This window comes from Nothoprocta perdicaria, unplaced genomic scaffold (genome assembly GCF_003342845.1).
Source record: "Nothoprocta perdicaria isolate Ctin4 unplaced genomic scaffold, notPer1 scaffold_66, whole genome shotgun sequence".
Classification (NCBI taxonomy): domain Eukaryota; kingdom Metazoa; phylum Chordata; class Aves; order Tinamiformes; family Tinamidae; genus Nothoprocta; species Nothoprocta perdicaria.
In genome coordinates, this window is record NW_020455932.1 from 864203 (window position 1) to 886042 (window position 21840).

The window sequence follows — 21840 nt, forward strand, 5'->3', positions numbered from 1 at the left end:
CATATTGGTGCACATATCTATACAGACACATGCACATATGTGCGATGCAGGTATTCGAATTGTCTCTCCAACTGGAACTATGTCAGTCCACTCTGGAAATGGTGTGTTTTGACTAAATTTGGAACTTACTTTGTCCTTTTGCTAAGAATTTGATCAAATATAGAGCCAGGCAGGCATTCTTTTCTCATTTAGCTCTCATGCACTTCTTATAGCAAGAAAAATATTTTAAAGGAAGTTTAGAACTGTTTCTTACATATACCCAGCTCTGCCTCTTGAATTAGGTAGTTTTGCTTTGTCCAGGCCACCTGTGAGATTGAAATCTGGGGAAGCTTCTTGGACAACCTGGACATAAATTGAGCAATTCAAGATAGCTGGAGAGGTTCTTCAGCAAGTTTCCTTATGTATTTATTTTCCTTCCTCTTCTTCTTTGCAGTATGTGGTCATTCCAACACGGCGTGCGACCGCAGTGGCCTTGCAGAGTTTCACCTCACACCTCCTGGGAGATGCTGGCAGTCCTTATCTGATTGGCTTTGTAAGTGTTCACAGTGGGGTTTGGCAAGGTTGTTTGCTCATGTCTGTTTTTATTTACTAACTGCTTGTCTAAAATGCCAAATTAAGCCATGCTGGGGCAGGCAGGTCTGTATTTAACAGTGGAAGGGAATCAGATGGTTCGCAGCAGTGCACCTTACTTGCACGGTTAAGGCTGTGGTTCCAACCTGGATGGACTGCTCAAGAAAGTAAAGTGAGTTGCTGCATCTTTTTAGCCTAGGACATTTCTAAAGTTTATAGAAAAGAGTAATGGCTTTTGTGGTGTGGACATAGGTCCATTAGGAATTAAATTGGAAGAGAGGGGTGTGTTTAACTCTGTATCTGGTCTCATAAGGCGAATGTTTCCTTGAGAGTAACAACATGCCGCCCTTCTGCTCTACTAATATGCTGATATTCAAACCTGCTCTGTGTTGATGGTACAAAATCCACAGAACGGACTTTTTTTTTTTTCCATTAGTAGTATTCCTTCCTGTTTCTGCTGCATGTGTTGGCTTTAGTCTGATTAAAGATCATTCTTAGTCCAGCACAATCCTAACAAACTTGGAGACCCTCCTCCAAACCTGCCATCAGAAAACATTCCCCAGCTGAAAATATAAACCTTGAAAAATGTAATGAGGAAAAGGTAGCTGACATATTGGACCACCTTTTTGTTGAGTTTGATACACTGAGAATACGGTTCAGCATTTATAATATACAGTAACCTCTCTGCAAAACACCAAGCAGCACCTCGTTTTTCACTGGAGGTAGAACAGTTTTCTAGTGCATTAACCGGGATCTTAATTTGTCCCGGCATCTGGGAAGTGCAGCCGATGGGCTTTTCTGGCTCAGCACCACACACTTCTCAGCTGGGCTGCTTGTCCTGTCTTTTTTTGTTTAGCAAACATTTCTCTTCTGCTCATCTCAGAGAGGTTGGGCACGTATTTCACCAGTAACACACACTACATACAGGTATATGTGTCATATGTATATATATGTTTTTATATTTATGTTTACACCTGTTTACTTTGGAATGCGAAGTCACAACTTGAGCCCAGTTCTTCTCTAGTCCTCTGCAGCTTGTGTGAAGAGATGCAGATAAGCCCAAATGGACGAAGGAACTGAGGATAAGCCCCAAAGAATAAATACGTGTAACTCAGCTTAGTCTTCATTTTCTCCAATGCTCTGGGCTCCCCAGGAGAAATAATCTGATTTTAACATATATTGGAGAGTGGTGAGAGAAGCACGTGACTGGGGGAGACCGTGCTGCACAGGGGACAGTGAGGAGGGGACAGGGTGGCCCAGAGGGACCGGAACTAGCCAGGCCAGCACGCTGGGCGTGCAGGCGATGCGGGTGGCAGGGTTGCCTCGGGTGACTCCGTCGCGTGTTCTTCCTTTTTGCTACCGAAGAGAGATGTCCAGGAAGGGGGGCCAGGACCCTCAGTGATTGCAATTAATCTTGAAAGTTGCCTGGGGCTCCTTAGTGTCACAGATTAAAAAAAGAACTTTGGTTGTGGAGGATAATGTGCCTTGCCATAATGGTGCTCAGAGACCAAACAAATTGTGCATTACTTAAGGAAGTCCGCCTGAAATATGTATATGACCAATTTAATTGGTTGCCCTGGGCTTTCTTTAGACTGGGAAAATATTAATTATGATTTGAATTTAGCCTTCGGTAAGGCTGTAGTGGTTGGGCAGTTGTCACCAGGGAGGAGATACCCGAGCGCAGAGCTCTGTGGCAGGGCACCGTTCCTGGCACCAGCACCCAGTTCTGCTGCCCCCGGGCCGACTCGTGCTCCCATGCTACATGCTTGGAGAAAATCCTAGAAGCACCAGGAAGCAAATCCTATTCCGAGCACAAAGGCAAGCAGCGAGGGCTGGGATGAACCCATGGTTTGGTCTGCTGGAGTCTGCAGGCTCCAGGCGTGGGAACTGGCCGGCTGCGCTCCAAGGATGGAGACCTTGCACGGGGTCGAAATCCCACCCAAGCAGCTCTGGTGAATGCTCTGGATTATAATCAGGATTTTCAAAGCAGTCTGTGGGAATCAAGCAAGCAAATATGGCTTATATAGTTGTGGGGAGGTCACTGCTACTTTCCAGCAGTGCCCTTAGTACCAACTTGGATATCCGTGTCCTTGCAGGGCTAAGCTGGCTCAGCCATTTGTCCCTGTGCATTTGCTGGGTACCGATAAATGTTGCATTGATCTTAAAATCCTTTTGTGGAATGCAGAGGGTTTTTAATAGCTGCAGTCCTGTGTGGGGGAGAGTTTTTCTGTCGTACAGGGTGCTGGAAGAGCTGAAGGTCAGGCTCCAATTTTTGTGTGGCTGTCCTGATTTCCGAATCTTGCAGTGCAGGAGCGTCCATGCTCTGCATTTATGCGGTTCTTACAATCCCCTGAAGTGCCAAGTATGTGTTGCTGTTTAAAAGCAAAGTGGAAAGAAGCTTCTGTGTGTGTTTTTTTAATGTCTCTTTAAATATTGATAACTTCAACGGGATTTTATTATGGCAAAAAGTCTTGCAATGAAGTTATGCAAATGCAGTTTTTAGGGCACGGCTGTAATTTGCTACCTGCCAAACACCAGGATCAATTACTATAAATCAGAGCTGCCTCTTCATTCACAAACAAGAAGCTTTGCTGCAGTATTTCATTAGATGTGATAGCTTTTACTCCTAGATAGCTGTAGCTCTTTAAGGACGTTTGTGATAACCCACAGAGTTTAAACAAACGCTTTGAATGGCTTGGAGTCTATCTCCACATTTTCATCTTAAGGTGACCAGGGGGATCTTCCTCTGATCAGTGCATTCCTCCCAATACCACTCATCTCTGGATGATCCCAGTATGCCTGTCCTTTGCTTCCTATGGGGCAGTGAAGGTCTCTCCTCCTCTTTGCTCTGCTCTATCTGCTTGTGCCCCAGCAGCACGGAGGTGCAAGGAGGTTTGTGCAACTCCTGAGATTTCCTGGAAGGGTTTGAGCAAGAAGCCTATCGCTTTTCACCCTCCGCTTTTGTCCTTTCCTCAAGTTTCTTACGCAAGTCAGTTGATAAACTAGATCTAATGAGCCACTTAAACAGCAAGAATGCTAATGGCTTTCCTTCAGCAAATAGCAGTGTTAATTATCAGCGGTGTATCTTGACTGAGTATCAGCAAGGCAGATCGGCATCTAATGAGGGGCATTCCAGGGAAAACTGTAGTAAATGCAGCAAGGGAGATACTTGTGTCATGAAAGTAATTGTAATGGGAGCCGGACATTTTGCAGCCTTCTCGTCCTCGTTTGGGACAGCCTTTTGGCGATTTGCTTTGCAAGATATTTCCAACGTCCAAGTAAATACTGAACTCCGATGGAAAGCAGGTCTGTATGTATAAGATTGTCTGTGTAAGGAAGTTGAATTCATGTGTTATGGTTTAAAATTTGTATAGCATGGCTTAAAAATGCTGTGGCTGCCGTACAAACATACCCCACGTAGGGGCCATCGAGTGCTTGCTAGTGGGCACCTAGCACCATGTCCTGTGGCAGAGCTGCAGTCTGAAGGAGGAAAACAGATTCTGCAACAAAATCGTGCAAGTTATCCCGGTGGTAGTTGCTGCAGCACGTTGGCTTTCATGAAAGCTGCCTCCCCTCTTGCCCCGGGACACCTTCCAGGGAGTGTCTCCAGGACAGCTCGCTCATTTTCCAGGACTTGCTTCCCATGAGAGCAAAATTAAGTTCCCAGTGAGTGTTTCTTATAGCGGTTTATCAGATATTGCTTCTGAGGAGCTGTCCCACCCCGCCACTGGTACTTGCGCTTGAAAGCTCAGCCTGGAGGTTTGTCTTTCCCCTGAATTCTTTCCCCATCATGTGATCCCATCCCCATGATGGCCCTAAGCTGGTGGTAATGAGGATTAGTAGCTGGAGAAGCCTGGCTGGGAATACTTCTATCACGAGTGACTTACTGTAGCATCTCGTTCACCGTGGTGCTTGTGTATATATTATGGGTTTATAATATATGCAAGTGTATGCATGATACATCGGCTCTCTTTCACCCATCTCAGCCTTTAGGTGGCACCTTCCAGCCCCTGATAAAGACAGCGGATGTCACGTGAAACACGTTCTTACTTTCAATCATTAGCAAGTGCCAGCTGCTCCGGAGCCCAAACTGGATCCCTCCCCATGTAAAGGCTTTTCCCCATGGTCACACTTGCATAGGAGCCAGATTGTGATGGTTTAAATGGGCCTTGCCCTTGCAGTCTATCATTTCAAATATGCATTTCCAGGAAAAGAAACCCCAATCCCTCATGCTTATTCTCTGCTTTCCGGAGCAATAATTTTAATTTCAGGAATTCTCTGCTCCTGACTGAGTTGAGTGATTAAAGTCATTTTTTTTTTTTTTCATGGTGCATGGAAATCCCAAATCTTTGATATAGCTGGCAACTGAAAAAAAAAAAAATAAATAAAAAAAAAGGAGGGAGGGGGAGAATTAAGCACCTGAAGATCAATCTATTTAGGATTTATCTCCTTATTGCAATGAGCTAACAAGCTTTCCACTTCTGCTGATTCAGCAACAGAAAAGATTTAAATCTGTCCTAAAATCCAAATGACTTCCCGTATATAAAACGCTCCTTGCCAAGGATTCACAGCTTGCTCGTTTTTTTTTTTTCTCCACCCCAGAGCCGTTGTGCCCCTGACATTTGCTGTGACTTTGGTTCGAAGCGCAGGCTCTGGGGCCCTTGCAGAAGATCACCCGCACACCCGGGTCTCTAGTTTCTGCAGCAAGGGGAAAGGTGCGAGTCCCTGCTGCTGCTGAGCCACAAGCCTGCTCCAGTGAACAGCAACAGGGTAGAGGGTGACTGGCATCTGCCCCCGAGGAAATAAGGGTGCAGAAAGGAGCCCGCCCTGATGCTGAGCGCCCCAGCATAAGGCATGAGTGAGAGTGGTGGAAATCGTCCTCGTCGCAGCAGAACTGCGGTTCCGCTGGGGATGATCTGCTGAAATCATTGCAGCATGAAGCTCCCGCTCCTCAGGCAGGAGCACAGGATGTCCACACCAGAATAACCTCGGGGACCAGCCCGTGTCCTCTCGCAGCGACCACGCGTGGCCAGTGCAGCCCCGCAACGAGACCCCGTTTTGGGAGGAGATATCTGCTCTTGGGCTTCTTGCACATGGGACGCACAAACAGGAAGGGAGCGCTGCTGCAAGGAGAGATGTGTCACCTTGGCCACTTGCCGTGGACCGGGATGCTGCCAAGGGTCTGTTCCCAAGGCTCCTGTGCCCAGGGTCTGTTCTGGGGCTCCTGTGCCCCAAAACTTATTTCATCATATGAGTAGACACCTCCAACCTTCCCGTTTAAGCAGTGAGCGACCTTCCGTGCTTCTACATTTCCTAAGGCATGGGAGGAAGTGCAGGAATCTCTGCCGTGGGCAGTGCCGGGGCAGACTCCGGTGCTGTCCCCAGCCAACTGGTGAAGCTGGTTGTGATCTTAGAATTGCCATTAAGATTAGCAGGGGCTTGGGTTTTCTTCCTGTCAAGCAAACGTGCCACTTTAAGAAGTGAAATCACTTTTAGAATATAATTGCTTTTCTCCTTCTGCAGCTTTCAGAACTAATATAAAATAATGAGCTTTATTTCCCCTTTTTATAGTATGTTTTTCAAGCCATTTAGCACAGCATAAATGTTTGTGCTCCCGCACAGGCCCACAGAATTGCTTACTTCTCCTTTATAAAATCCCTTATTTGGGATTTCTAGGCTACATTTACATTTTTGATTTTTGCAACGATCCAAAGCAAACTCTCACATGCACCCCTGATTTGAGAGTGGGAGCCCCTGTGAACTCAGTTGTCACTGTGAGGTTATGAGGAGCAGCCTGTAAAGGAATCGCAGTGGAGGGAGAAATGGCCTCCCTCAAACTGGTAACGAAATCAGATATTTGTGCCTTGATACTGCATTGGAAATAGCCATTTATGTAGTAAGATTTGTGCCCGAGAGGCAAAATTAGAAGTTTAGTCTGCAAAGTCATTCCTCTTGGTCTGAGATCCCTGTTGTACAATGAGACAAAAGATGTGAACTTTCTTAAAAAAAATAAAAAACTTTAAAAAACTTTTTTAAAGTGATGATGTTATCAAGGACTTCTACTTAGCCTGCAGAACAGCAGCAGGGCTGCCTAGCTGCTTTTCCGGTTGAAAGTTTGGGGTGAAAGCTTGGGTGTTGTTGGTCACTTAGCAATTAGCACAAGAGAAGAACAAATCTCAACAAATCTCAAAACAGAGCTCGCCTTGGCCACATGTGTCAACCCCACTTTTTCCTAGTCGTGATAGAGCGAAGGGACCAAACGTGACACGAAGGAGTGGATTGCCAGATCATGGGGCAACAACTCGGAACGCTGCCCTTAGGGGGAGTCTGGAAATGCAGAAAATTGGCAGTGCGGAGCAGACTGTTTGGCAACGTGTCCTCCTTGGAACATATGTGTTTCATTATGTCCTGTGTCCTCTTGCGAGGAGGTGCCAAAGCCCCAGCCTTAGCAGGTGGCTTGTAACCGAGTGGAACAAGCGGGAGGGAACAGGGAGTGCATCAGATAACAGCAAAAGCCTGTGTGGGAGACCCAGAAAAGCTGTGGAAGATGTAAGAGATTTTGAGTTGGTTGAGGGAGGTCTAGGAACCATCAATGAGAAGTGTAGATGGTTTGGTGGGAAGGATGGCACGTGTGATAAAGAAAAAAGCACAGTGTTATTCCTAAAATGTGCCTTGAGTGAAAAAACAACAAAATGCCAACAAGAGTTGTTGACATAAAAGATTAATACAGTGCCTTAGAAGGAAAGGTGTGGGGAAGGCTGCATTAGGAGTTTTATTTACTGGAGATTATATTTTCAAAGCTCTTTTTAGCCTGGCATGTCGTGTCATCCTTAGGATAAAGCAATCAGGAGCATGTGGCTAGCTTTTCATCCTCTGTTGCTGCTTTATCATGTGAATTTGCTGAGTGATTTATTGTCCGGTCCTGCTGGAGGGTAATTGTATCCATTCCCAACACTGAAAAGTATTTCAAAATTTCTAGGTGAAAGATGCTTTGAAATGCAAAGCCCCAGTTGTGGTTATAGGACATGGGCAAACTGATTCGGTGTCCCATTTTGATTCATAATAATAAGGAAGATGTTGGTAACTAAGGTGGCTGGATTCAGGAGGGAATAAATTATCAGCTGAGGCCCCCATCTCCTGAGTGCAGTTCTGCTGTGCTCCTGGGCTTGCACTCTCTTCACATCCGAGCCTCGTAGCCATTTTTTAAATCAGTCTCTTAAACTAATTGCCACGGGCTTTTACCTTTCAATCAAAAGACTTTTTTAACAGTCTGCTCTCCCATGAAACTTCATAATGCTCCTGATTTTCTGTGCTGTTGTGCACTATGAAAAAATGCCCTTTGAGAGGACAGAAACACTTTCTTAGCTCTATCTCAAGCACTGAAATTTCCTCCTCCTCCTTTCTGTGGTAGGGAATAGAGCAGAAGTCTGGCTAAAAACCTTTAATACTTAAGTTAGCTGCCCTGATCGCCTGTCCACTTTAACCATGTGCACGTGTTGTGTGGGTGGCTATTCAGGGAATCCTCTTCTCTCCCTTGTGCCTCTTTTTCCTCTAAGTGACTGAATTTTTTGTCCTTCTTTCCTAGATCTCAGACCTGATACGACAAAGCACCAAGGAGTCCTCGCTCTGGGAGTTCCTCAGCTTGGGCTACGCACTCATGCTCTGCCCCTTTGTCGTTGTCCTGGGAGGGATGTTCTTCCTGGCCACGGCCCTGTTTTTCCTCAGCGACCGAGCCAGAGCTGAACAACAGTGAGTAATCCAGCGAGCGGGGCACTGCGGAAGCCTGTTCTCTCTCCTGAACCTTTTGCTTGTACTCTTGTCCCAGACCTTGGTCCTTCAGATGAAGGGGGTCGGGCTTTGTGTTCAGGAGCTCAGCTCAGCGGAGTGCATGGTGCTGCACGAAGTGCAAGGGCTTGGGTCGTGCTGGCTGGGCATCCTTTACAGGCTTCTGCTGCCGTGGAGCTCCGTCATTGGCTGCGTGTCCCCGAGAGGAGCATGTTGTTTGAGATCACAGGCCCTTTTTTACCCTCGCGTGGGCATGTCACAGCTCAGGCCACCTGCACTGAGAGGTTGCTGAGTTGGGGAACCTCTGGATTGCCAGGTGAAGAGCAAGAGAGACCTTATAGAGAACTTGGTGGTCAACCTTGAATCCCTGGTCCCATCTCAGCCACCTTGCCCTGCTCACTACCTCAATGTACGGAAGCATCAGGCAAGAAAGAAGCAAGCTGTGTATGCGGGGACACGTACGCTCCAGGGTGGCTGCCTTAAACATAGTCTCTCCCAGTCCCTCATTGCACCTTGTAAAAAAAAAGCTACTGTTTTTCAGTAAAGAGACCGATTCGGACCACCTCACGGTTGGCAACTACAGTAATTCAGAAGACGCTTCCACATGACACACACACTTCTGGGGTTAGTCCTTTTCTCCTAATTGTTGAACGATGCGAGTGTCTGTGTATAATGTAGCGTTGAACACGTGGGCAGGTGCTGAGGCTACTGTTGTGACTGAGCTTCCCCTTTGTAAATCCCACTGCAGTGTGTCTGCCCAGGCTTTGTACTGGTTTAACAGCACACGCGTAGGCAAGCTGGGCAAGAACTCCAAGGAAGAGATACTGGGAGCCCTTGGTAATTCTGCAGCCAAGGAGAGAGAAAGCAGAGTTGAGTTGGCTCTTGAAAAGAGAGGCGCTGGCATTGCTAGGTGCGAGACGGCCAGAGGGAAAATGAGGTGTGTGGAAGTGGACGTAAGTGGGCGAGCTGCTTGTGTGATGCTTCCTGGCTCACGCAGCCCTATCAGATGGAGATGAGAGGCTTGGAAACAGCGATGCAGACGGTGCTGCAGCCACGTGCCAGCAGTTCCTCCCTCTGTGTTATTAGCATGTGCAAGAAGTGGAGAAAGGAAAGGGTTTCCTCTTCCCAGGTTATTGCTCCCCTTCAGCATCCTTCCCTTTCCCAATCTGTCTGCTTCACATTTGTCTATGAACTCCATTTAATTCATTATACACCGGGATCCCCGGGGTACTCTTGCAAACTGCCTCCAATGCAGAGGGAGAGCATTTGTCATAAATAACAGCTAACCAAGTGATTTCTCCCAAATCACCTGTGCTGCTCTGCTCCTGGATGCCTCCATTCCCTGGCAGAAATGCTTAAACACGTTTCAAACGCCGCGCTGGGCACCAAGGCCGCCTGACTGCCGCCCAGGTGAGAGGATTTCTTCTGTTCCCACCGCATTCCCTCGTGCCGCTCGGCCCGCGGCGCTTGGAAACGCACTCGGGCAAAAGGAGTCGATGGAGCTGCGGGAGCCACAAACGCCAGGGTCACGGCAGCCGTTAAGGCCCTTGGTCGTGAGCAGGTCGGGGCACAGCAGGAAGATGTTGCAGACCTCTCTGATGAGCAAATGTGAGAGCAGAGAAGCAGAACGCTGCAGCCCTGCTCTGCACACGGAGACGGAGCTTTCCCGGCTCGAATCCCGAGTCCTGCGTTTCCTCATTAGGATTTCTATCTTTTTTGCTGCATTCTGCTTGGGCATTTGCTTAGGAATCATTTCTTCTTCCAGACAGTGCAGAGCATCAGGATAGCACGCTCTCTTTCCTGCAAGGCTTCCTCCAGTTTCCACCGTGCTTACTTTCAAAAGCAGCATTTACGAGCTTTATTCTGATGCCTTGTGGAGTTTTGGTGCTGTTTTTATCATTGCCACCACTCTAGGACTATTTTGCAGATTATTTTTTAGCACTTTTGCACTCAAAGAGATGCCCCCTCTTACAAAAAGGCCACTCAGAGGACTTCCTTCATAAAGCAGCTCCTTAAAAAGTCCTGCTTCTTCTGTACTCAGGGATGCAGGCGTAGCAGAGAACATAGGGCTAGCAGAGTGAGACGCAGGAAATCATAATCTCATAATTTCTGATGAAGTTTTTAAAATACAAATTTAATCCCACCTCTCCAAAATATGATAGAGAGAAGTGTTGGGAAATGATTTCTGTAAGAGCTCTTTTGAAAGAACTAGGGTGTCAGTTCTGTTGGCCTCGGTGCTGCTCAGCTATAATTCCTGTTGTAATTTCAGGGCACTGTGTTGTAGCTCTTCTCCTGTTCTGTGCTACTGTGCTGGAGGGTCAGAGCAATGTTTTTTTTCTTTCCAAATATGGCTGCAATCTATATCGTATTTTTCTTAATTGCTTCAGGAAAAATTTTAAGACTTGACTTGAAGTTGGGGATAGATCCACTGGAAATCAGTGTCTACCAGGGCAAAATCTGCCTGTGGCAGAGCCCTTCAGGAAACGATCAGAAATACAGCAACATCCCTTTTACTCTAGCTCTAGCACTGATAATTTATATTTTTTATTTAATTGCTGATATTACGTATCTGAAAGCTTGAGATTTTCTGTTTTTTCCCATACTCTTTGAGAGAGATAAAGCGATGCACTGGATTTGTTTCTGGTCAGTCTCTCTCTGCATTCTGCATGGTGTTTGATGGGTATTTTTGCCAAACATACAGCAATGCAGATCAGGCAGCAGGATGCAACTGCAGCATATTTCCATGGTGTGGGCACAAACAGGAATAAATAACTGCACTGGTGCAGCTGGTCAAAACAAAAGAATACAGATATTTAACTAGCTGGCACTCAGACACCTGAAAGCATAAACAATTTGCCTGTTTTAAGACTAGTAGAGAACCAAGCAACAGGTCTAATACGTTTTCCCTTCCTCCTAAAAATTAAAATTAATCATTTAGTAAAAAAAAAAAAAAACAGGTTTTTATTCTTAATGTCTTTGTCAGGTGTGGAGGAGACTAGCTAGCTGAATAGCAACGGTGATTAATGTTTCATTTTAAAAGTGATTGGTACAAACACAAGAAAGAGAATATTCCTGTATTGCAGATTAGATAGTGCAGGACCCAGAAGGAGCAATTGTTAGTCCATACACCTCTCCTGCTGCCTTAAACATGGCACATCTGCAAATTACACTACAGGAAAAATGAGAATAATCCATTTTCAGACTCTGTCTTCTGCTGCACATTGGGCTTATTTTTAGACTTTTCTAGAACTAGATATAAAATGATCTCCCAGTTCTCCTATAACAGCAATTTGAAAGTGTCTGACCTTATTTTTGCTTTGCAGATTCTATTATGTGGGGCAGGGAAAGGACTTGCCAAGCTGTCAGCCCTCCTTTCTCTGATGTTTCTGTGGTAGCAGTTAGAGACAGAAAAGACCCATGAGACGACCCATGTTGCTACCAGCACAGGACAGGCTCCCCCCATTAATGGTGGTACAGATATTAAGCTGATATGCTAGATTGATAGGACATGATCCATTCTGGTAGTTTATGTTGCTGAAAAGAACATTTCTTCCACAAAATGTCTTAAGAGGAACTTGTGAACGTTTTTTTTCTTCTTTTAAGTCAGATGCTTATTTTGAAGTGATGTTTCAGTGATGCATTGAAACAGAGATCCAGATTGAGGGTGTATCATGAAGCTTCTGAGAATAGTGAAATACTTTCAATAGTGATAATCATGAAGCTTCTGAAAATAGTAAAATACTTTCAATAGTGATAAAGATTCTCAGTGCCTTCTAGCCTAGGTAAGATACCCATGACCTTTGAAGGCATGTGTAACTTAGAGCAGAGAGCCCAGATTAGGACACAGAGGATCTGTGATGATGGAAGAAGAGACTTAAGGAACATTTGGGGGAATTAGAGAACGATGTGATAACCATGTACAGACTGCAGGTGGAATAAGGTTAGAATATCAAATGATTTGTGTAAAGTGAAAAGGCTGGGGATGTGAAGAGGTGATGAAAGTGCAGGTGGTTTTATTGCTAATGGAAAAAAGAAGCTTGTAAGGCTGTTTTTTTTTCCCGCTTATAAGTGTATTTTTTTATTCCGTAAATGCCACTGGCAGATATAAGAAAGAGCCGCAGACTTCGTGCAGATGGAAAAATCAACCTCGTGTCTCAAAACCCCTGCGTTGCTCTGTCCCCACAGTCAGCCTGCAGGATCCCTACAGGTTACGTGGGAAGGTGTCCGGGTCAGGATGGCTGTTCCCAAGACACGTTGAGCTGCAGCGCGGTCCTTCCTCGGCAAACACTCACGGAGTTCAAAGTTGACAGCTTGAGATAACTGCTGGCAGCAGGACCTTGTTTAAGCGCAGGCGCAAGGACTGAGCCAGCTGGGGCTGGCAGAGCTCCTCCTAACTGCAAGCTGAGACTGAGGGCAGAGCTTCCTGCTCCTCTGAGCCCAGGTGCCGTGGAGAAAGGAAAACAAGATCCCTAGACCCTTCTTCACTGCTTAAGTGCTGTTGTACAGCAAGAAGAGAATTTCTCTTTGGACCTGAAGCTATAAAGGCAAATCTTGTTTGTCCTAGAAGAGCTGCCAGACCCGAAGCTCCTTGGAAGCCTAGTGCCATTTTGTTGTGACCTTCAGGAAGATGCATGTTATCCCTAAAATGCCTATCCTCTGGAAAAGAGGATTAGAAGGTGAAAAGTGCACTTAAATCATATGCTTACAACAGAATCAATATGATGCGTTGTCATCGCAAAGGGCAGTTCTTGGCATGCAAAGATTTTCTGCAGCAGAAGATATCTTAAACTCATACTAGTAGATTGTCCTTGCTAGGGGCACAAGCAGAGCTATGACATCTGACCAGATCCCGTGCAGGTGGCTGGAAGCACTGAGCAGAGGCAGCTTTCCAAGCCCCAAACCCTTCCTGATGCAAGGAAATTTAAGAACAAATTGTGAAAAACTCAGCATTTCTGAAGTCTGTCACTGTTACAGAATATACTATGGAAGTGTTCACTTTTACCAGTAGCAAATGACCTGTTCATGTAGAGAATCACCTGCTCGTATTCAAGACAACAATTTTGATAACAGACAAATCCACACTTAGCATAACCGAAGTCAGTGGCCAGGGATGCCCTGAGTCTGGACTCGGGTTGGCAAGGCAGGTTTTTCACAAGCTGTGATTGTGGGTGCATTAACACAACCCAGCCATGGCTGGGGCCTTGGCCCACATGCCATCTTTTAATGAAGCAGGGCCAAAACGATTGGCTGATTGCTGCCAGCACTCCTAGAAGGAATGCCATGTGCTCTGCCTTGGCCATTCCTAAAGACACTGCCAGGCCATTGCTGCATGCTGGATGGACCTGCTTGGATGGTTATGGTGCAACCAGATGAAAGGACATTCGCTGAACCTGGAATTGCAGAGGCTGATGAAGAGAGCTATGTCTTGGGGAGGTTATTTTGCAGGGTAGCAAATCCACATTTCGAATCAAGTGGCATCAGAAAGTTCTACAGGCATTTTTGTTTCGCCAATTTACATAGATCAAGTAAGGTTTTATAATCCTGTTTTATCTCCTTCCCCATGAAATTGTCAAGAAAAAAGCAAGACCCTCTACCTCCTCTCTCCCCCATCATTTCAATGGACATGAGAGCCCGATGTTAGCTGCATCATCCTTAGCATTGAAACCCCGCCATCACCCTACTTCTGAGACCATCGTTATCTGGCAGAGCTACGAAGGAGCATATGCAGGGACAGACTGGGGCGCAAGTTTTGCGGCATGTAGACCCACACAGCTTGGGCAGCCTCTCACAGTGACCATGGTGGAGAAGAAAAGCAGGTTTATCTCAGGGCTTTGTTTCCCTCCATGTCACAGACCAGAGAAGGGTTAAGGTTGGAAGGGACCCCTAGAGATCATCTAGTCCAACCCTCCTACTGCAGCAGGGACACCCAGAGCATGTGGCACAGGGTGGCGTCCGGGCAGGTCTTGAAGACCTCCAGAGAAGGTCTGGAGGTCCTTGATGCCTAATGGATGCTCTTAACTCTCATCTTCAGAGCTATTGGGTTGCCTGCAATTAATCATTTCCTTTATGCCAATTTTTTGCTCTATCAAGTACTACAAAAGAGGAAAACTGGAAAGTGATCTGTGTTCTTTCCTCTCCAGGCAAACATGCTGAGCACCTGGGTTAGATCCATAGTCAGAAAACCCTCAGAGTCTGCATGGCTTTGAGGGACTATGCTGAAAAATGAGAGAAAAATGCATTTGTTTTGCATGGTCATCGTATTGCATTTATTAAATCTGGCGTGCAGGAAGAAAAGGGAATTTAAGCCAATTCCGTGCAGCTGTTGGGGAAACTCTGAGCAGCAGCATGAAGCTGCATGGGGCTGTCTCCCCTGGATAGAGCGGGTCCCCAGGAGGAAGGGGGACCCCAGGGGGACCCCAGGACCTCAGTGCCAATGACTGCACCAAATGAGCCCTGGCTGAGCTTTGTTTGGAGGGATTTGTGTATGTGTGCATCTATGTATATACATACTTTAACATGAGCCCCAGGCTTTCTCTCTGGATAGAAATGAATAAGCATTAGCAGTCAGCAGAGCTACATTAAGCAATGGTTTGCCACTCCACCACCCACTGCTGCCTCATTAACAGTTCTTAGCAGTGTGCTTGGTGTCATTGCTCGTTAGCAGTTGGACCTCGGCCTCCTCACGCAGCCCCTGCGCATGGGCGGCTGGATGAGGCTGTCACGATGCATCAGGGAGTTCAGTGCTTGGATTATTTTTAGCCCCTGCACCACGCTGAGGGATCTTTCTAGGTTGATGTATTATTATTGCTCACCTTTCCTACATCTGCGCTCATCATTTAAGCTGCAGCGTGCTAGAAGTCTTTGGAAGCAAGCACTGAGCTTCAGTGAAGGGGTATGCAGTAATGCACACCATTCATCTTGTGCGTCTTGTCCCCAAGTTACTGACTTAATGATAAAATAGCTTGAGTTCAGGTAAAATGTGCTATGTTCTCTGGAAGCAATCTTTAATTTGGCCCTTTTTATACCCTGCTCAGGAGGTAAGCTGTTTTGTTAAGGTCAAATGCTCCACACCCCTTTTTTTGTTGTTTGAAAGGGGAAATGATCCTTTGCATTGGAGGACAGTAACAGCTAGCACGTTTATGTTCTGCCTTGCTTGATTAAAAAAGTATGCGATGAAGAGTTTAAAATGATGAAGAGTTTAAACTGCGCATACTTGAAGCGTGTCTCTACCCTGCGGGTTTAGCTCTGGTGAGGTGTCTGGCAAAGGGATGGAGCCAATATGTTACACACAGAGATGTCTTAAGAGAGCCAGCTTGCCAGAGCACTCTGCAGTAGGTGAGGTGATCAGATACTGTAGTGACAGAAAGAATATCCATAGATGACTTTGAGGTGTTTCAGCACAGCAGTCTTTGCACAAAATTGGGGCTACCTGCAGGGGTTCCTTAGCATTGGGCATTACTAGATGAGACTTAGTGCATTTATTAGAGCTTGGCTCTTTCAAGAGCTTAAGGGGAACGTGCCAAATGCACAGTCAAATGCAACTATGAATCCCTCCGCGGTGAAATATTGGTGAAAAAGTGCTAGAGTCAGTGTAGATTGTGCATGGGGAGCGATAACTTCTGAGGGGTGGTGGTTTGTGTTTTTAACCCAGCATTTCCTGGTCCTCTGTCACCTGGTTGCTTTGCTGGCAGGCCAACCACAATGAGCTTTACATCCCCTTGGAGCTGCCTGTGTTTATGAGTGTGTTGACAGTATCCAGACACTGGTGGGAAATACGTGTGGGCTGCTCTGCAAACTTGTGTCCACTTCCCTCCTTTATTCTACCAAAATGTTCATGTGTCTTGGCAAGAGGCTTGAGCAGAGATTTGCTTAACGCAATTGGTCCTGACAGCAGCAAGGTGTGGATGGAGTGAAACACATGCTTCTGTAACCTCTCCCTGCATCTGAATTGCCACTGGTGAGCAAGGAGGTGGTGACTGTGCAGAGGGACGACTTGGCCTGGTCTAAGCCCATTGCAGGCTCCTCTGTTCTGGAAAACTTCCCTCTCTTCCTTCCAGCTTCAAGTGCATGAATCCTCTTCAAAGTGCCAGGGAGACAACAGTGACAGCATTATTTCTATCTGCTGGACCTGACCTTGTGTCCATCTAAAGCGCAGGAAAGCCAAAGTGAAAGGAGGCCACGGCTCCCCAAAGCTGTAACTGTTTGGTCAGGTGCCTGCAGGAGTAGAGTGATAGCAACAGCATGAGCAAACCTCTTGTGCAGGAAACCTCCTGTGCTCATTTATCAGCACGTAAACCTCACTGCACGTCCACAGCTCACACAGGTGCAGCAATATCCTTAGGTCTCTTCTCGCTGCTCAGGGTCTGTCCAGGCAGCAGGTCCTGAGGGGCATCAGCAGCCAGGTTTGCAGGAGCTGCCTGGCTGAGCTGCTTCTCTTAACCTTCCTCTTGCTAAAGTTGGTCATCAAGATTTATCTGTTGTTGAAAGGAATGTTTATTCCAAGCAGGATCTGGGAAAATCTAGACATCCAGAGCTCTGCTGATGGATACCATTAGAGGCTGCTACGCTGCTGTCCCCTCCTCAAGCTCCACTCCAGGTGGATACTTCATGGCATATTGCCCAGTACGTCGCAAACACAACAGTGTCAGAGCAGCGAGGGCAGGAGAAGGAACCGTGATCGCGGGCAGGAGCTGCTGCCGCTCACTGAGGACAGTGGTCAGCTGCCCCTGCAGCCCCAGCACCTCGACTGCTGGGCACGCTCTGGCCCTTCCAGCAGGGAATTGTTTTACAGACCCCGTTGAAGGATTTTATTCTTGGTCATGAAAGTTAAATGATGTAAAATGCAACAGGCTGGGAAAAATAGAGCATCGTTTCCTAATATGCTTCCTTTGCTTTGTTACCAAAGCCCAACTCCAGCTTGTTTAGAGAGAAAACAGAGTCTTTAGAAATCTGCATGATACTGAAATGTTTCTATTTAAGTAATATATGAAATTTAATATTGGCTTTGGGACCGGCAAGGGAGAGGGCATTTGGAGAGTCTGCACAGTTCCTGCAGTGAGAGCACAGCAGCCCTGAGAAAGGTCCTGGCCACTCATCCCATGCCATACAGTGGTCTTCTTAGGCAATTCTTACAGGCTGAGGTGTTGGGAAATTAGATCCTTTTTACATGCTATAAATATTTAACAGCCTTAGAGCATGTAGTTTAATATTAAACAGCCAGCTTTATAAATACTTCAGAATTAGAGATGCTGTCATGCTACATGGAGATGGCTTGATAGGATCTAGGAGAAATACTTGGGTTTGGCAGGGGAGGAAGTGGAGCGAGGAGGGGTCGGCCTCGTCCTCAACTGCTGGAGAAGGTCACAAATAGCCAAGGAAGTTGGGGCAGCTCCTGCTCTGGAGAGGCAACTTGGACACATTTCCTGCCCCTCAGGAAATAACAGAGCGGTTCCCACCCTGCACTCCTCAAGGAATGAAAACATTCCCAATCTTGAGAAAACACTGCAGACAAAACAGAACAATTTAGGACCCAGGGCTTAGTCAGCAGATATCCCCAAATCGGAAGTGCAACCTATTCAGTGTGGGGTTTATCGGTGTTAGAAAGGCAAGTGGCACTTCAGTGAGGGTTGATGCTCTTGAGCCCTTAAGTCCATGCATGACAACTCACCAGCCAGGAGATTCTAAAATGTATTACTAGCATTTTTGCTTAAAAAAAAAAAGAAAAAAAATCACCACTGACCTCCTGGTATCCGAGGGCTGAGCCTGGTGCAAGCCAGAGGCTCTGCCATGAAGCATGCTGAAACCTGCCCTACCTGAAATCAGGGAGACTATTTTGGGTCTCTCTTTTGTTCACCCTGTTTCCTATGTGAACCCTGAAAGTCTCTTCTCTCCCTAGGAGGTTCTCCCAGGTCTAGTGGGGTCTGATTTCCCCTACAATCTCCTCTACACATTTGAGGATTGGCTGCTCTAGGCCACCCTTCCCATCTGCCAGAGGGATAGAAAGCAAAACTTGAGAGAAATGGGTTAAAATGAAAAGAACAAACAACTGTGGTTCTTGGGAGAACACAAGTACTTGTGTGGGAGGTAGGTTTTATGCCATAGCAGCCTGCACAGTAAATAAGAGAGGAAGCAAAGCCCTCTGCGTCTTCACGGTTCATCTCTCAGCATCGTAGGTGGCTGCTCTGCACTTGGGATAGTACAATGGCAAAACTAACATTTTCTCTGTGTGTAAGAAATTGCAGTGAATAACTTGTTAAGGGGCATTACTTTCAAACAACATTGCTGAGCATTCAAACAGCTGGGGGGTTAGTATCCCATGATAGCTTCATAAAATATCATAGCTTCTGACCTCTAAAGTAGCCTATAGCATTATTGGGTAATATGTTTAATATTGGTGATGTATTCGGATAGCTAAAGCATGGTTAAAATGTTCACTAGGAGGTAGGGTGCAGTGGAGAGGTGGAAACTGGAGCGGGGCCGCGCGTACCCGCTGCGGCCGCAGCCTCCCCGCGCCGCGGGAGCCGCAGCGAGTCCTCGCGGGCTGCGAGCGCACAAGCTGCTTTCTTCTCGGTTTAGATGTTACCGGCGGTGGCTGTTGACGTTTCTGCTGGCGACACCGTCCAGGAGCCGCCGTGCACGGGTACATGGGCTGGAAGGCGCCTCTGGGGCCTCCTGTCAGCGAGGCCAGCAGCGAGCCGTGGCCCCTCGCCGGCACCGTCAGCCCCGCCACAACGGGGCCGCAGCTCTGCGTGGCCGTGCGGGGCAGCTGCTAACTGCTGAGCAGCGGGAAGATGGGTGTAACGGGCTGGGAGGGTTTTAGGAGTCGGTTTGTTGGCTAATTGCAGCTCTCATGTCGCTCTTGCTTTATCTCCACCAGGGTGAATCATCTCGTGATACCACCGGCCTCCGTGAAAGTCTGAGACGGTGAGTGCCCCAAAGCAGCGGCCGCTGCGCGTCCCGGGGGGCATGGAGGGGGTAAACATTGGGCCTGGGCGTAGAGGGTCTCCTTCCCTTCCTGCTTGTTGGGGCAGAACTGGAGGTTCCCAGGTCTCAAAGCTTGACAGTGTGTCATCCCTGTGTGTCATCCATGTGTGATGGCCAGACTGGACACGATTCTTCAGGCTGCACATGGGTGCCAGCTGAAGCCAACTCATTTCTTGGCTGTCAGTGTTGCTGTCCTCTCTAGACTGGCACTAATTTGTGTGCCCTCCCATCCAGCCCCTCTTTAACCGCAGGGTTAGCCTTGCACAGCCGCCCCGCTGCAGCTCGGCCACCCTGTGCCCAGGCAGCAATAAAGCAAGACCAGCGAGAGCAGGGCGCTGGTGTCCTTCATTGTACCGAATTTCCTCCAGGAAAACGGTGAGCCCATCTTTGAGCAGGTCTAACCCCTATCTACCCCTGTCGACTTGAAGAGCAGTAGTTAGGCTGGTCCAAAGCCAGAGTTCAGGCTCTCTCTCAAAGTACCTGTCATATATAACACCAGCTCCTGCTTTACCCTTGGCCCAACATCTGCTCGTTAGCCCATGATGCTGCCAACATCCCCCAAACTGAAGCTTTTCTGCTGAAAAACACGCTCTGCTAGTGCATGTTGCTGGGATCCGAGGTGTCCACAGCGAGATGGAGGGAGAGCCCTTCTCTCACTACCCTCCTCCTCCTCCCCGGGCGCCTGCAGCTCATGTGAGCAGCAGCAATTGCAGCAATTCCGAAACACTGCCCAGCTTTCACTGGAGCAGCTATTAATTAAAGCAAGTTTCTGAAGAGGAGGTTTCTTTCCCATAAATTAAACGCACTGAAAGACTAATCATAAACTCAGTAACATGTTCAAGAATGGCCTTTTGGGGGACGTGATTTAATAGAATTTCAAGTGCAGCAGATATGTTATTGCCACGAAGGGGAATATATTTTGGTATAGGTTAAGGGTGTAACAGACCAGCCTGTACCGTGCAGTCGCTGGGCTGGATGTGTACGCACACACTGTCATTTATCAGCAGCTTTTACACTTTTTTTTTTAAGTTTTGTTTTTCAGTGTGTGGGAGGAAATTTTAGATGATGTTGCTAAGACTCAGTTTTTAACTGAATTGGGCACTTGTGGGGTTTTTTCTATTTTTTTTTTCTCTTATGGTCCAGTTTTATATAAGTTGAGAGAAACCCGGCCATCAATTTAGGGAATTTTTTCCATAACCCAACAGTTACTGATTTTTAAGGGCAGGAACAGCTTCCTGTATAACATGGAGCATTGAACCTCTCGCAGGAAATCCTGCAGCAAGAGATTAAGGGATCTACAACCCCTAGGAAAGCTGCTGGCTACGTAGATACTCCAGAGCACACACAGTTTTGGAAAAGGCAGTTTAGAACTAGGCAGATGGAGAGGGGGAAGGCAGGGTCTGGGGCTGCTGCTCTTCAGACATCCTTACTGGGCTTTGCATCATTTGCAAATACAGAGAGACCTTTTCTTGCTTGGGGAGATACTGCTTTCCTTTCCCTGCTAATTCTTATATGATAGTTTCCAGTACAATTTAGATGCCCTGATTATATTTCATACAGTTTCTTGGTAAACTGAGACATCTCTAGGGATCTGTTTGAGTTTGGTGAGTAATCTGAAGATGGTCACTGAAAAGGCATCTTCCTTGGTTATCCTCCAGTGCAACAGCACTTTCAGAGGGGATGCAAAAAATCTAAGAGAGTGATTTTTCTCAGCTGGGGGGAAAAAAAAGTGTTCTCCCTTCTTGGTCTGCTAAGGGCTGCTAGCAGGTAATTAACAGACGTGTTTCAGTTAGCACCTGAGGCTAAGATCACTGCCCCAGCACTTACTTCCTTGGAGCTGCTGACAGCAATCTGTCTCTTCTGTTGTGAACTGGTGAGGTTAAAAATAGTAGCAAAAATTAGCAAAAATAGTAGCAAATAGTTGCAAATAACAAAACCTCATGCTGTTAGACCCTAAGCTGTTCCAGCCCACAACACAAGCAGTTGTACCTGTACACGCTGCCCCAGTGCCAAGCAGCTCCTGGCACTGCCCCTTGACCACCACCTTCTCTTCCCACCTGCAGTCACCAATGAAGGAAACCACATGTGGACTCCTGCTCCCACCACCACACCGATCTCAAGCTCGAAGCCCTTCCCTGCTGGAAATGGGTGGATCCTCTGGCTCCGCAGCACCCTGGAAGGATTATCCAGCGCCAGCCCAAAGGCGCCACTCCAGCCTGCGGGATCAAGTGCCGGGAGACGAGCGGGCATGGAATACGGTGCTCCCTGAGCATAAGGATGTCCACAGGTTCCTGCCAGCCCCACAGCGTGCTCCCCACGTGAGTGACTGTAGATTGTGTATAGGGTTTTAGTTGTAGCCGATGACGTATGCGTTACTTACAGGGCAACTTCCGTCCTATTTAATGCTGCTGTTCTGCCAGCATTCCCGCACCAGAGACTGCACTCGTTGGGGATCTTTTCTGTACATCACCTTTTCTTTAACACTGAAGGCTCAAGTCAGAT

General features: G+C 47.1%; 1 protein-coding gene across 1 annotated transcript in view; it reads left to right on the plus strand.

Moving 5' to 3' along the window:
- The window catches only part of SPNS2 (sphingolipid transporter 2), a 105670-nt gene extending 83830 nt beyond the window's left edge, over nt 1–21840 (plus strand). Inside the window, exons 10-13 of the mRNA XM_026050210.1 lie at nt 434–532; nt 8156–8319; nt 19232–19278; nt 21402–21840. Coding sequence (XP_025905995.1) covers nt 434–532; nt 8156–8319; nt 19232–19274 — 306 coding nt within the window. The 3' untranslated portion in view covers nt 19275–19278; nt 21402–21840. The remainder of the gene's footprint in view (nt 1–433; nt 533–8155; nt 8320–19231; nt 19279–21401) is intronic.